Below are 16,231 nucleotides of genomic sequence, written 5' to 3' on the forward strand. Positions count from 1 at the left end.
TCCCGGGTCCTATGTTCCCCGGTCGCAAAAGTCTGTGCTGATTTAATTCAGCATTTTGGAAGGGTTTGAGGTTATGGTTAGGGTCAGGGTTAGGGGGTAGGGTTAGAGTCTACATAAGCCTATTTCGATTTTGGAAGAAATAACAGACCGGGGAACATAGGGCCCTTTCTGTGAAAAGCGGGGAACATCAGATCCTTTTTTAAGAAAAGGGTCCGTTGTTCCCCCGGCCACATACATTTAACATAGGACCCGGGGAACCTAGGTACGCTCCTGTTAGCAGCTAGATAACGTTATTTGTGAAGGGGTTCCATCTCCTTACTTATAAGGTTATAACTTAAAAGTAAAAATGTGAGTACAGTTTCTTAGTTAGCTTAGAAGTTAGCTAGCTTAGGAGCCAATTTAACTGGCAGCAGCTTCATTTTTAACCGGTTCAAATAAGAATCGTATCAAAGTCCTCATCCAAGAAAGAAAAAGCTTATTTCCTTTAATGTCGAATTTCTGGTGGATTTGAAGTTATTTAAACAAAAGTGAGAAAATCCCCTTCAAGATCAATTCACTTCAGTGTGATCCTGCCCGTATGGGACTGGTGAATTATCATGTACTGCCCGCGGCAAAGCAGGAATTTTACCCATTGTTGCTGCTCTGCATGTCTGCGGCTACACAAGGTTGCAGGCTGAGTCACACCCTCAAATGTGTGTTCCTTTTGGGAAATCCACTAATTGACAGTCATAATCAATCTGCAAGGCCCCTGTCACTGAGTCATGTAGAGTCTGAGGTTTAGTTCCAATCGCGAAGACAAAAAAAGGTAGCTTCCATTGGGCTTCTTCAGGCATTTACATATACTGTATAGCCCCATTGCATATATGCACATGAAACTCTAGGGAAAATTGATTTGAGGCAGTTTTGAAATCAAGTACATTCCCTCAGGGTACAGTGAGCGTGAAATGAGGTCATGCTTTGGCTTATCTAGATGTAGATGAGTTAATACATACCTTTCACTGAACAGCACTGACAGGATATCAGCAGCAGTAAAAGAGTTTACTTGGTGTTTGTTTGAGTTAAATACAGAAGTTTTTGTCGACTTTTTGTAAGCTATACCTATTCCAAGCTTCCCTTTCTGCTTCGGTGTCATGTTCAACCTGGGTAAAGCTTGAGAAAATCAGGAACTACTCTTGAGTTTAGATTTGCTGTTCATTGTTGTAGCTAAACCCTTAATTAACATTAAGCCTGTGAATGTTCCCATTCGTCCAGGTCATCGTTATCCCCAAAGAAGTTTAAGTTAAAAGCAACTGGACTTAGTCTTAAGTTGCGCAAATACATGAAGATAAAGAGGTGCCCCAACAATTTCAGGATGCAAAATATTCAAATATTCTCTTTTTCTTTACTTAAAAAGAACTTTTTTGTCGTTAAATGTTAAAAGTACAGTATGGTCATATGTGTAGAGGAAGTGAGTTATACTTCTGTTCCTCACTGTGGCTGTTTCCTCTTAGCTCTTTGAAAAGTGACTGTCACTTCAAACCGAGGGATTTCACAATGAAAAATTACCACCCCCTACAAATTTTGATGATTGAGAGAACTGTGGTAAATGTGCTTTATACAACATGCAAGGGCAGGACAAAAGGTTTTGGGTTTTGTGAGAGCCACCGGAGCAGATGTGACTCATACTTTATTTCAGGTATGAATGACTGTTTGTAGAGCATGCTCGCTCTCAGTCACCGGTGATGTAAGATGGGATCTACCACATTTGAGCAAATGCCCCACAAAACTACCACTAACGTAGACGAGCCAAAAACACCGCGCGAATCGTCCGAGAGACAAACGTGGGCCGTGATCGAAATAAAACATTAAAATTGGCACAGATTTTGTATTTCAAATATGCAGGAATAACAGCCACTTAAGTCAAACCTCTCCCTCAGTTAATAAAAGATTTATAAGTCTATAAAAGTAATTTGAGAAGAAACTTCCATCATGTGTCCTTTCAAAAGGTTTCCATGTTATGACATGTGCTGTTGTGTCTTGGTTCATGAAGGAAGACACAAAGGTGCAGTCTGACAATGACAGGGGTGCGCGCCAATAGTATTATTAGAAGGGATCACAGCTGCCTTTTAGCTTGTAATCTGAATGCTGATCTTTTCATTGTCAACTGCCTGGAGCGCTTCAGGATACACTTCCAAAGGAGGAATCCCCCCCACCATCGTTCCTGGCTACAACCTGCCACAGTTTTGTTTTTGATGGCCGAAAACTAAACCCAACCAAAAATCCTTTAATACACAGTTAGCATTAATACCATCAACCTCAACAAACATACATTAAATCAAAATGATCTGCTCGAGTCGACAGCACTCCATTTTCAAATAAACTTGTCTGCTTTTTTGGGATTTCCCTTGTGACGGTGGGAAATTCCCGTTCTTTTAGGATACACATAAGATTAAAGGCCGCATCTATCCACTCCGTGTTTGTCTGGATAAGTGTCAGGCTGAAGTTTTCCCTCTTTGTTTAAGTATACCACATCGACATCAGTAGACATCCTGATGCTTTCAAAGTAGTTTCCAACAGGAACTGACAATATCGCTGTCACCTGACTTTTCTCATTAACTCTTTTGTTTCTTAGAAAAGTTCCCAGACACTCAGGTGGGGACTTGTGACCTATTTTTTTCCACTCTCAGATTGGTGGGTTGCAGGTTTTTTCTGTGTGGATGTTCAGTCACTTATAGACCCTGTTGTAAATGTGTGGGCGTGTGTAGCGGGGGGGAGAATCCCCAGCAGACACCTCATGGCCTTTTTAGGGCCTGTGTGTATTTCTACCATGCGGTTGGCTTATAGATGAGATACTGATGTTGCCCTTTAAAGCCAAAATTGGAACCAATCATTCTGTGGGCACATGAATTGGTACCAAGCTGCTGTATTATGAAAAATAAATGTGTAGGAAGTTATTCAGCCACAAATATCGTCCCCAGTTAGATGAGTAAGTTAACATGTGATGCTTCCTGGTGTTATTTAAGAGTTTGAGGAGTTGGTTATGCACCAGCTGTCCAACCTCTTCATTTTGTTTTTAAAAGTAGTCCGCCAACATCTCTTATAATTTTTCTTCAATAAAGCTTATTTGCCTCAATTCTAGTTTTGGTGGAGATGAAATGGACCACAAATACAGATTTCTATTGAAAAAACAAACAAAAAAAACTTTTAAAATGTTTTAAAAACATTAAAATACTACTACATTTGACAGTTATACATTTTGGGAATTAAATTTATTCACTTCCTGACATAAAGTAAGATAAGAGGATTGATGCCACTTTCATGTTTATATGCTAAATAAGAAGCTATCACTAGCAGCGAAGCTAGCTAGACGGCTAACCTAGCTCTGCCTAATGTTACAGAATCCTCCTATAGCATCTCTGAAGTAGCCTGGAAATCCAGACCCACATCTAGGCCCCGTTTACACCCATACAGTTATTTATAAAAACAGAAACATTACCATAGGCGCGACCTATGTTTACATTTTCATTTGGCTGTGGTGATCATGGATCACAGGCTAACGTGGGCTTGAACTTCTCAATACACTGCCACCTACAGGCAGGTTTAGGTCATATCTCCTTGACAACACTAAGGGGGGTGAATTTGTACCAGGCTAGTTTTTATTTTATTGGAAGTTTACATTTACGAATAATTAGGGCCGTGGCTTTCCGCTGGCCCTCACTTTGCCTCGGAGGTATATGTCAGCCAGATGGACGCATCTCCCTCCCCCCCAACATCACATACATGCCCTTTTTTGGTAAGAGGAAATGAGGCGGAGTCAAAGTCTGACAAGATGGCGACTCCTGTTGGCGAGTAAGATTGGATCAAGTTGGGGAAACGGACCTCGACGTAGAAGCTACGTCCCGAAGCTACGGCTCATAACAGATAGTTCAGTTTGATTGGTGATCGGTGATTTTCTGACATTGTTAACAAGCTCCAATGGTTCGTTCCTAGAGGCAGCGGCAGAGCTAATTGAAATTTTCTAGTGGTGTCCCTGGATCTCTAGGGTACCTCTAAAGCTCACTGATTAATAAATTATATTGTGTGTTTAATCCGAACAAGTGTGCCAGACATTTTCTCATTTACTGTGTTTCTTTTATTCTAAGCTAACCAACTACTTGCGGTAGCTAACTGTACAGACATGAGTGGCATCAATCTTTTCATCTGACTCTTGGTAAGAAAGAAAATACTATAGAAATATAATATGTAATAAAAATTGAAAGTGAGACTACACATTTTGCTAAATAGCAACCAGATTTACCGTTATATAAGTAAATAAGAGTCATACAATTACAGACACCCAGCAATATTTAGGTAGCTTTCCAACATGAGCTAAAATAATCAGTTGGTCATGGATAAACCTTTTCATTTATTAGAAGCATCTGTTGCGTCTTCTTTTAAATGAGCCATTGTCTGTAAAAAACAAACAAAAGTAACACAATACAGCAAAGAACACATTTGTTTTGGCTGCGTCTTTGCTGTTCACTGCAACTGCCTACTTCCTTTTAAACAGGGGATGTCCAGCTTCCTGTGCTCACTACATATACCTCATGACAACTGATTCACCAAACGGTACTATCGGCCTGTGTGTGTCAAATGGAGACGTCACGGCGACTGACTGCAGAATGTTTCGGTCACTTACTGATCTGCAGACGGTTCTTGGATGTAACTTGAGCTACCATATTTCTCTGGTCGTCTCAGTACCCCTGTAGTGTTTGCTTCAGCCACACAACAGCTGAGAATATGGCTGTGACAGTACAGCGTGCCCATTCAGGCAACACTGGGAAGGGGTTTTCCACCGCGCTCAAGCACATACACGTGACACAGATGGACACACACACAAACACACACTAAAAAGACATGCACACAGACTTAGATTAAGCAGTGCCAACATTTTCGTGGTTAGGCTATGATCTGTGGTTACTGCTTGAGGCTGCAGACTGTCTCAAGAATTAAAATACACCACGCGATAAGATAAAGTGTGGGTAAACTGTCTTTTATTACAAAAATAATGTGCCAGCTCAAGAAAAACAGCACAGGATCTCCAAAAATAAGCATATTATTGTCAGTTGGGATGCAATCTGTACATAAACTGTTACAAAAAGTGAATAAAATATATATATTTTCCATTTGTAATGTATTTAACATTTTTGATCCCAAACGTTTACCAGGAAAAAACATTTTCATGGCTTTGGTGGAAAATAAGGCAACAAAACATTGCATTAAACAAATGCTGTGCCCTTTCCAATTATTTATGCAAAGAGAATAAATATTAATATAATAGTTAGATATTTTAAATCTGTTATTAAGAATATATAATTTACAGGACAGAAATATGTAAAGTTCAATCAAAAAAATAAACAACTAATAGCACCACATTATAAGCTTATGCGTCATGAATCTCTAAATGTCAAGAAAGTGCAACAAGTTTGTAATTTGACATGTTGAGGTATATGATATTTGATATATTGCATTGGCATCCACTTTCCCACCACAACAATATCCCGCATTGCCACAGGAGGACACTAAGAACCTGACACTGGATTTTTTTAACAATGCAGACGTAGAAAAGCCTGATGAACTCATTTCTCTTACAACGGGGGAACTTTGGGTTGTACAGTTTTGCTTCACTATGTACAAACATCTCAAGTTAGTCGTTTCATTTGTAGTCAAGTCTCTCCGAACTGGAAACTCCACTCAGGTTATTTTCTGCCGTGTAGTGCTGCTCTTCAGTGTTCAGTTACTGTCAGCGAGAGATAAGTGTCTTTCCCAAAATGAGTGTTGTTCCGTTTATAGTCTGGCACACTCTTCACAATGGTTCAGGTACTCCGCAGCGTCTGTGTCGCTGAACGTGGCGAGGCATCTAGGGCACTGTAACTCTGACAGGCCTGGGCATTCGTTCCACGCGGGGCTCGATGTTGTTGTTGCTGCTGCTGGTGCGGCAGCTGCAGGCTGTTGCTGCATCTCAGCAGTGGTCCTCAACAGAGGCTCTGAAGAGTCCTTGTGTCGCCTCGAGGAGATCCTATGTCCTATGTGCACACGACACATGGGAACCACTTCTCTGTTCTCTCTGCTTGCTCCCTGCTGAGGACAATTATGTACATACACTGTTAGGATTGCAAAGGCCAACACATGGCGATATATGCAAGTGAATGTATCCAAAAGATGCACTCTTTTTATTTTAATTTTAAATGTACATTTTGAAAAAGGGCTGTTGTCTTACATGTTTGTGTAGCTGCTGTTTCAACTGATAAACCTGCTCCTTCAGGTCTTGGATCTGGCCCTGTGCTCGCTCTCTGTCGGCACGCTCTGACTTAAAGTCGTCTGCGTAGATGAGGACCTGATTTGGGAAAAGAAAGAACCTTTAGTCTTCAAACATCAGATGCCTCAAGAGCTGTAAGCTGTCAAACTCTAACAGATTAAATCTCACATTCCACATAGCAAATTACAGAGATGTACCGAGACCACGATGTGGCACCAACCTGCTGCTCCAGAGTCTGGATGCGCTCTTGATCTTGCCGGCTTATCTTCTCCACTCCTCTACTCAGCCGTGCACACTCGCTCATCTTCTCCTCCAGTAAGCCGTTGAGCCTGGAAATCTCCTGATGAAGCAACCCGGTGCTTACAGAGCCAAGCCCAGGCATCAAGCCCTGCCCAGAGGTCTCCTTCAGCCTCTGACACAGACCTCTGATATAGTCCTCCCTGCTGGAGTCATACTTCTGCCATTGAGTATTCAGACTTTGTACCTAAAATAAGGAATGACAACAAAGAGGTTAGACCTTCTGATCAGGTGCTCGGTTCTGTATTTCCCTCTGATACTGAATGTGAGCACATTAGTGTTGAATTTAGAAGACAGGGTTAATGTATTTTCTAAGAAGACAACACCACCACCTTAATATCTTGCATAAATGTTTGTTTTTTGTAAACTTGTTCTAGGTGAAGACTTACATATGCCACTCGCTGCTTTAGCTGTTGATTTTCCTCCTGAAGTTGACAGATTTGGGCGTTGACACCACTCTTTTCCGAGGTCATCTATAAAAAAAAAAAAACAGCGGGAAGAGAGTTAAAATCAGGGCCCTTTAAAATAAAAAAAAGGTGCTCGCATTGCATTAAAAAGTCCAATGCACGAGTAAATAAAGGCACCCCAGAAAGTATACAAAAACATGTCCAATAGAGCCCAAGAGTCACACACCTCCTGAGACTTTTGCTGCTGAGCCACATCCTCCACTTCTCCTGCACCCTTCTTATCTTTCTCCAGCCTGGTCAGCAGCTCCTGGCACACCTTTACCGTCGCGCCAAGCTGGCTGCGCAGCTGGTCGGCCTCCTCCGCCAGGGATGTGCAGAGTACGGCTCTGGTGGCCTCGGACCGCTCCCTCTCCTCCAGGGCCAACCGCAGCCCGTGGATCTCCTGGTCCTTCTCGTGGTCCGGCTGACACCTGAGACGCTCACACTCCAGCTCCTTCTCTCGGAGCTGCACATTCAGCCTCTGGATCTCCTGGGGAGGAAGACGGGGAGAGATTCATTGCATGACCACATGAGTTTGTAATGGTTTATGTATTAAAATATACACAAATGTACAATTAAAATACCGTATTCTTATTAACCCCTGTTAAAAAGGTTGTTGTTGCCACTGTGTGCACGAGATTGCTGGATAAATACTGTATATAGATATTAATAATAATAATAGTGCGACTCGCTGTTGCTCATGGGGGAACTGTTGAGTCTCTATAAATCATAAATAAGCCAGAGTGTGGTCTAGACATTCCCTATGTGTAAAGTCTTGAGATTTATGATTTGGCACTATTAATAAAATGCAATTGAATTCATTGCTTCCCATATTTGATATTATTTCAATCATGTGTCCACTTATACAGCATCTCTGAGGCAGTCTTTAATTATATTTCCAGTAAATAAATCACAATAACCTACATTTCAAATCCATAACCCCCAGCAGGATGACAATAATAAAGAGATCAGTACTGAAATGTGGATTTAAGGGTTTTTAAAGGGTATTAATTACAGCCACAACCCTTGCAGAACGTGCACCTGTATGTAACAGACCTGTTTTTACAACCAGCCATTATATTAAACACATATTTATAAGAGTTTAACATGATTTATTACCTCGGTTTGTCGCGATGCCTTGAACTCCATGTCGTTCCTCTTCTGTTTCAGTTTGCATATTTCTTGACACAAGCTCTCCAGCAAAGACTTGGACGGCCCGATGACCACAGACTCGTTATCCCCCACGGTCATGTAGATCCTCTCGTACCTCCCCAGCCTCGCTTTCAAATCTGCGATGATATTGTCCTTAACATAGATCTGTTTGTTCAGGAGGTCGATTTCCTGCCGAGTCTCATGATACAAAGTATTCAGCGTGCTGCAGCTCCGGAGTTTGTCTTTCAGCATGTCGTTCTCAGAGTTTATACTATCCATAGTTTGTAGATGTTGACAGGTGGATGTTTTTTTTTTTAATGATAATAATAATAATCCAGCATTTGACGCATGTGCTTCGAGCTCCTGGGTCTTTTTCAGAACTGGACCGAGGACGGTGGATTGTGTCGGAAGGTCTGGCGCAGCATCGGTGTCGAGAATAATATCCCCGAAGTCTTTGGGGGATTTCCTAGGGAACTTCCCCGCGGAGTTTTTTTTTTTTTTTTGAGCTTCGTCAAACTGTGAGCCCTGCCTGCTTTCAAAGATTCACCGTCGACCGTCATTTGAAGAGGTGAAAATGCGCTTTTTTAGCTTTAAATAACACAAAAGAGACGCAAATGTCACGTAGAAGCTAAAGAAGTTTAAGCTAGCTGCAACCAACGGCTGGGAGAGAGGACCGTTGTGCTGCCTTCAAAACCGCCGTAAACTACAGCACTCTCTTTTTGACAGGGGAAAGTAACTAAGTACATTTACTCAAGTACAATTTTGAGGTACTTTACTTGAGTAATTCAACTTTAATCTACTTTATACTTCTAGTCCACTACATTTCTTTTAGTTACTTTACAGATTCAGATTATTAAAATGAAAGTATTATCAACAATGAAACAACATTGTTATAGATTAAGCTACACACGAAAATATAAAGTAAATAAAATCAGCCTCATCTTTATCAGCTGCAACATTAAAGTGATATTTACAGGAATCTACCACTAATTATAATCCAATAATCTAATATTCTGAAATAGACCGTTCTGCACAAGGAGCCCTTTTTGTACATTTTGATGCTGATACTTTTGTTCTTTTACCAAGTAACATTTTAAATGCAGGACTTTTACCTGTAGCAGTATTTCCACAGTGTGGCATTACTACTTTTACTGAAGTAAAAGCTCTGAGTACTTCTTCCATCACTGTTTTTTTAATGGCAAATAGCAAATGAGTCGCTAAAGTGTAAACAACAAGAAGTGCTCCTATGAAAGAGTGTTTTACTTTATGCCGCACAGCCTGGGTGTGAGAGGAAAATAAAAAGTAACGCTCATAGCATGCATCGCATTAACAAAACTGTTTTCAAAAATGGTCATTGTAGGCTACAACAACAGAAAGTAGCTTCAAATAAATACATGAAGTCCCCTATAATAAGCATTAGCTAACATTTTGCATGGAACAACAACAACAAACACTAATTTAAGAACAAAACAAACAAACATTACATTTCCCCAACAATAGTTTACAGGGTTTCCACGCATCCGTCCCTCTAAACGTCACATAAGTGCATTTGGAGTGTCACAACAAATTCCCCATATTCTTAAAAAGGTATTGATTTCTCCCATAAAATTGTGGAGGCATCAAATTGTCTTCTCATGATGAGGTAATATGTAATATTTCTGTTGAGCAGTCTGAGTTGCGCAGTTGCGGCCACCACAGCAGTGAGTGTGTGACTGTATCACAGCTGTCCAGACTGAGGCTGATTCATGCACCATCACTGACCATTGTATACATCTCCAAATAATCCTGTGGGGGCATTTCTGCTTTCTGAAATTTTGGAAAAAGCACTAAACATCCCTTACTGTAACAAATTCAATATTTATAGTAATTATAATGCCATTGTGACATCACTTCAGTTGAGAGTCTTATTGTCCCTTGAGGGGAAATTTGATTTACTGTAGCGGCCAGAAACAAAAACACAACAAACTCATGGCACTTGAGTTGATGTTTTATGTTTCTATGTTGTTTTGTTTCTCTTTGTGGTCATTTTATCCATTTTTAATCATTTTGCACGTCTGTTATTGTTTTTTCTCCCCCCCTTTGAGGTCATTTTGTGTCCATTTTCAGTCATTTAGTATCTCTTCGTGGTTTTGCATCCCTATCCGGCCGTTAAGTCTGACGTAACACCCTTTCAAAATACGATTTCCGGGTCCAAAGGCTCCGTTGAAACCATAGACAACAATGGCCGAATATGTGAACAATTACGATCACTTATTTTGTCAGTTAGACATCATCAATAAGAGAGGTAAAATGACAATTACGTTGTTTTTTTAAAAACTCAGATCTGTTCAAACAACAGGGAACACGGCACTACGGCGTTGTAGAGATACGCTGCTCGGGCCGGCTTGGACCTGGAAATCATATTTTAAAAAGGACGTTATGTCACGACTTAAACAGATTGATAGTCATTTTGGGTTGTTTTACTTGTGGTCACTTAGCATCTTTGTGATAATTTTTCAGTCCAGTATGGTTAAAAATAAATGAATTAACTTAATTTAAATAGTTTAATAAATAGTAAGTCCAGAAAATGTAAGCCTACATAAGTTTTATTCCACAACTGCGCATGTAAGGCATCTAGCTAAAGTTCATTCGCAGGCACAGTTAGGCTTTGAATTGAGGATATAGTCAGACATGCAGCTAAATGCATAATACTTCATACACATGACCTATTGTTAACTTAAAAATAGTTAGTGTAAAACTCCATTTCCTCCAGAGTTAGACCCTGGACCACCCACACACACACACACACACACACAAACACTGTACTTTTAATAATTATCTGGTCAAAATGAAACTACCGTCTAGACTGTAGGTAGAGTTAAAGACCTTTCATATGAGAGTCCTCATCAGTTCTACTGGCCTGTGGGGAGTCCCAGGTATTTCTGGGTCAATGGCACCATAATGTCACATGAGGGCGCACGGAGGTGAGTCATTGAGGTCACATGGCAGTCATGTGACAGCTGTCAGACCAGCGATCAAGGTGTGAAGTGTGTAAAAACCATGCAGAAAGAGGTGCTGGGGGGAATTTCAAGTGAAGCTTTAAGGCCAGTGAATGTGACTTCCCTTCCCTCAGGGGACACTGACAGGACTCTGAATATAGGTAGCCTGATGATTTAAATGCCATCCTGACACTCCTTATTTGGTTTCACTTTTAGACACACCTTGATCATGCAACTCCAATAAAGGTCTGCTACGTGACGGCGTGCTGAACCCAGAGAGGCGGAAAGTCCTGGGACTTCCAACCACCGGTTAAGCCTTTTGGACAAGTGGCAAAAGACTTTACCCTCGGAAATCCAGGGTGATTTTGACCTGTTGATAGGGCTTTAGTACATGTGTCTCAGACTTGAGTCCACTTGCACTGGTCTTGGCCTTGTTGGACTCGGCTATGGAGAACTGTTCCAAGTTCTTGTTGGCTGCTGCTGATGTGGGATCAGTTGTGTAGAACATTGTATTTATTAGTTTGACGTTAAATAGATACATCTGGTTTAAATATCCATTCTAACACCTTATTTTAGTATATTAGTATTGGAAAGACTATTGCTTCTTGAACTGGACTTGGTGTGCTCTGGACTTGGTCTCACATCCCTGCCTTTTGGTATAATGCTGAGTCATCCAGGTATTGTACTACCTGGATGACTCAGATGAACCTACATTTTTACTGCATGCACAACACAAGTTAAGTAGACCTGCAAGTGTAGTTTGTTGTAGTCTGACAATACTGATTGACATATTTGATAATTCAATTAAAAAAGCTCAACATTTGCTGGTTTGAGCCTCTCAGATGTGAGAATCTGATGTGTCTCAATTTATATTCCCTTTACACAGAATTTTTTTTATTTATTTTTGGCCACACCATTTACGACGCCTTTTACTCAGACTGACAGACGTTTCACTATTTTCTGACATTTTACAGACAAATTAAATGTTTTAAAAAAAAATAATCAGTCATAAATCATAAAAATAATTCTTAGTTGCAGCCTGACTTTGATGTTTCCAAATGTGTAATTGTCTGAGGATGTAGGGAACATTTTTGGCTATTCAGTAAAAAGGTTAATAAAGTTTTTAATATCACACACATGGACAAAATAGACATTTCTCAAAGGTTCGTAAAAATGTGACCAGTAATATTACATGAAAACAATAGCACATACATTTACACGTTTCCAATAAGTTTATGAGCAAAGACAATAAGTATCTTCTATCTTTTATTCCCTCAATGAAATTACCCGTCAGATTATTTTAAAAGCCTCTCGTCTCGTTTAGACTCAGAGTTTGTGAGCGGGACAATAAAGTAATCAAAGTACTGAAAAACTAATTTATAATAAAAAGTGCCATTCATTTCTCAGGAGTGTGTTAAAATATGCAACACTTGGAAAACATGTAGATATGTGCAATATGTGCACAGACACTCTGCCTACAGACTAAGCTTTATTTAGCATTATAAGCCCATAATTGTAAAAGTGGTAATTCTCATGGAATACGTAAAAAAAACCCAAACCTCTGAATACAGAAGGTTGCAAACCACCACCGAATGCCTCTTATTCATCCAAATATGACAATAACTAAATTCTGCCATTGGATTCCACTAGATGGCGGCGTTTCTTTCATAATACAGATTTTAAGTTGATTTTGCATCTTAACACTGTGGCCGCTTGGATGATTTTTTTATTCCTCTTTTATTTGGGAATATATTGATTTCCTGCGACACACACACACACACACACACACACACACACACACACACACACACACACACACACACACACACACACACACACACACACACACACACACACACACACACACACACACACACACACACACACACACACACACACACACACACACACACACACACACACACACACACACACACACACACACACACACAGAGAGAGAGAGAGTCTTCACAGAACATATCGTTGGCAGCTTTTAATCGCTGAAAACTTTATACAAGAATAAAAAGGCAGTATTTCATATTTACACAGTAATACTTTCAAAAAAATATTTTACTTTGCACACACACACACGCACGCACACGCAACCACTTGATTATTTGCGCCTAACACGTTACTGCTCATCAAATCAACACTACCAACCAAAACTCAGATATTCATCCTCTATAATAATGCCTACGATAAAACGAACAACTTGTGTCACTCAAACAGCATGAAGATGCAAACCAAAGCTCAACGTAAAAGTTCAAATGACATATGAAAGTCTGGAGTAGAAAAAATATTCATTTCATACTGTGGTAGAAAATAATGCAGCGGCTCAAGTACAAAAAAGATCACTAAAGAGTATTAAAAGGTTGAACAGAAAGAGAATATAGCCAGCTATCTCTCATTGTTGCTTGAGAAAACAGGAGGGATACAAAAACACATACTTTTACTTTGAACCTCACACTAATGTACATGCACACAGCTTCACTCAATATGCACCACACAATATGAATTAGTAATTGTACAATGACAGACAAATGCTTTTTATAGGATGCCAATACTTATGTGGGGGAACTCACACCAGAGCTCTTTTTATTTAACTTGAGTTAAGCCGTTAAGGTCTTTGACCCTTGTGATTTAAAATGTTGCTTATAGGAGTTTTGAATAATTCCTGAACAAACAACTTTACCCCATGAAATAAAGTGTTCGGTCATGATGCAGATCCCAGGGGATAAAAAGAGAGGAAAGGTAAATGTCTTAAACTCACCCTGTCGCAGGATTTAACAGTTAACCACATCTGCCAATGATTTTTTTTCCCCTTTAGACTCAATCATTTTTAAATCCCGGATTTAAAGCTCTGCTAGTTTTCACTTGAACCATGTAATGAGGGATACCTTTACACCTTGGATACCAGCTGAGTGCAATTAATGAGGTGACAGCAAAAGCAGCTCCCCAGGAAAGGACACACTGCTTTAACAGTGGCCACTAGGGGGCGCTCACTGCTCACTGAGTGCAAAATGAGTGGGAGTTAATGGATGAAAACAAAAATCTGTTCACAAAATGACAATTTTAAAGGTTTTTTTTTCTGTGCTTACTTGTGATTCAGCCCCTTAAAGATGTGGTTTTAAGAATGTCGTGGCCTGTTGATGAATGCATTGAGGCACAGCACCTTTTTACAACATGAAAATCCAGAAGAAGTATGATTGTGAACTGTGAGTTGGGTTAGCCAGCAGTTAAGCTCTATGTTGCCATTTTCTTTTTAAAGATATTGGGCATTTTTAACTATAAACCAATGGAAAACAAAGGAAGTGGTGCATTTTCAGCCTAAGAAACATGTTTTGGGAATCTAGAGAGGAATCTATGAACCGTAATTGCAGCTTTTGTGACAACTGGAAAGGGATAATTGGAAAGAGCTCAACTAAACTTTGTCTTCAACAGTGACACATGCAGTTTGTTCCCCCCTCCTTAGCACTGAAGTTTGCGGATGCTGCGGGAAATCCTCTTGAACTCTCGCTGTCCCTTCTGCCAGCGCTTCAGCGAGGTGATGACCAGATGGCCGTCCATCTTCTGGCCCATTACCAGGTAGGCAGCGTGGATGTCGTTCATCTCCTCGCAGATGCACTGCAGGCCGTCCTTCAGCCACAGCACAGTCTTCCTCAGGTCACGCTCGGTCACGCCGTTCAGCTTGTAGATGGTCTTGCTCTTGTTCTCCGGCACTATTTTGGTGTCACCGTTTATGTAGGAGATCTCCTTGACTTTGATCTTCAGAGCTTGGAGAGAAAATAAGGCATTTGTTTTCACAAAATCTGTATAGAGGTCATTTTTGACAAGCAACGTTAGGAGGCCTTTTATATTTCCATGTGGTTTAATGCTAAAATACAGACAATAAGGGAGATCAAGGGAAATCCTGGTCACATTGCACATTCTTTCTTTGGACTTTCTATTGAATTCAACACATTTAACAGTGGAATTGGTCTTGAGACCTCACTTCATGGCCTCTCGGGCCCCCTGAACTTCACCATGGGAAATTCTGCTAAAACCAAATAGTGGGGTGAACTTACCAAAGTCGTTCTTACACAGGTTGTCAACAATTTCGTTGTCATTTTCATCCGTTTCCTTGCAAGCATCACACACTCTGGGTACTAGAAGATAAATTAGATAAGGTGAATATTACATAATCTGACACAATTCAACAGAAAATGTGCAAAGTATGTAGGACACGCGTAAACAGTTGTGATCACAGTGGATCCTGGTGCAGTCAGTGGACAGATGAGCGGATGATCTATTATTTACGCGCCGAAAAGTGTGTATTTGGCATTTATACGCAATACTTTACAATGATAAAGCTGCTACTAAAATACAGTTTAACAAAGTCTCACCTTCTTTGGTGACTGGCACAAAGTTGTCGATGCCTGCAGGTGGTATGCACAGGTCATTGTCGAGTGGGAATCGTTCGCAGTCCAACATCTTTGGCCAAGGGAAGCCAAACGCGGACATCACGGGCGCGCAGCCGTTCTTGACGCTCTCGCACAGAGACCTGCACGGCTGTATGGGCTCGTCCAAATCGTCCAGACAGACGGGAGCGAAAAGGGAGCAGAGGAACTTTCTTGTGTCGGGGTGACATTGCTTCTGAACCAGCGGGATCCAGGACGAAGCTTGCTGCAGAACTTCATTCATGGTTTCGTGTCCGAGCAGGTTCGGCAGGCGCATCTCTGTGTACTCTATGTCGTGGCACAGGAGGAGATTTGCAGGGATTGGCTTGCAGTTATTCTTTTTGTAGAATAATTCATGCTGGCCGAAATTGTACAATCCGTGGATAGCTTCCATACAGGGTAGCGTTACCACCCACAGCACTGTCACTGTCGAAATAAAGGCTTTCATTTTGAATGCGCGTGAAACCTGCAAACAGGCTATAACTGCTTAATCAGGGGTTGCTGAGCATCAGTCACCGTGGATGGAGTCTCTGTCAGTGGCCAGCTCCTACTGTAACAAGAGGTTTTCTTCCAGGCATGTCTGGGAGGAGTCTCTATGCTGTGCGTAAAGACCCCTTCTCCATGCAGCGCTTGGTTTCCTCATAT

At 40.8% G+C, this 16,231-nt stretch overlaps 3 protein-coding genes across 3 annotated transcripts in view; all 3 read right to left on the reverse strand.

The window, feature by feature from the left end:
- Positions 1-16,231, reverse strand: part of LOC310963831 (uncharacterized protein) — a gene marked incomplete at its 3' end in the record, with an annotated part of 270,431 nt that overhangs the window by 75,875 nt on the left and 178,325 nt on the right. The window lies entirely within an intron of this gene.
- tnip2 (TNFAIP3 interacting protein 2) lies at positions 5,085-8,572 on the reverse strand. Its single transcript, XM_083927430.1, has 6 exons — positions 8,140-8,572; positions 7,208-7,510; positions 6,964-7,047; positions 6,498-6,761; positions 6,239-6,355; positions 5,085-6,099 (listed from the first exon to the last, which is right to left on the reverse strand). The coding sequence occupies exons 1-6, from the start codon at positions 8,449-8,451 to the stop codon at positions 5,806-5,808; spliced, it is 1,374 nt and encodes a 457-aa protein (XP_083783556.1). The 5' UTR covers positions 8,452-8,572; the 3' UTR covers positions 5,085-5,805.
- sfrp2 (secreted frizzled-related protein 2) lies at positions 13,129-16,111 on the reverse strand. The gene is made up of 3 exons (XM_083927478.1): positions 15,533-16,111; positions 15,215-15,295; positions 13,129-14,923 (listed from the first exon to the last, which is right to left on the reverse strand). The coding sequence occupies exons 1-3, from the start codon at positions 16,032-16,034 to the stop codon at positions 14,619-14,621; spliced, it is 888 nt and encodes a 295-aa protein (XP_083783604.1). The 5' UTR covers positions 16,035-16,111; the 3' UTR covers positions 13,129-14,618.

The sequence above is a fragment of the Echiichthys vipera genome (assembly GCF_963691815.1).
Source record: "Echiichthys vipera genome assembly, chromosome: 2".
Lineage (NCBI taxonomy): Eukaryota > Metazoa > Chordata > Actinopteri > Perciformes > Trachinidae > Echiichthys > Echiichthys vipera.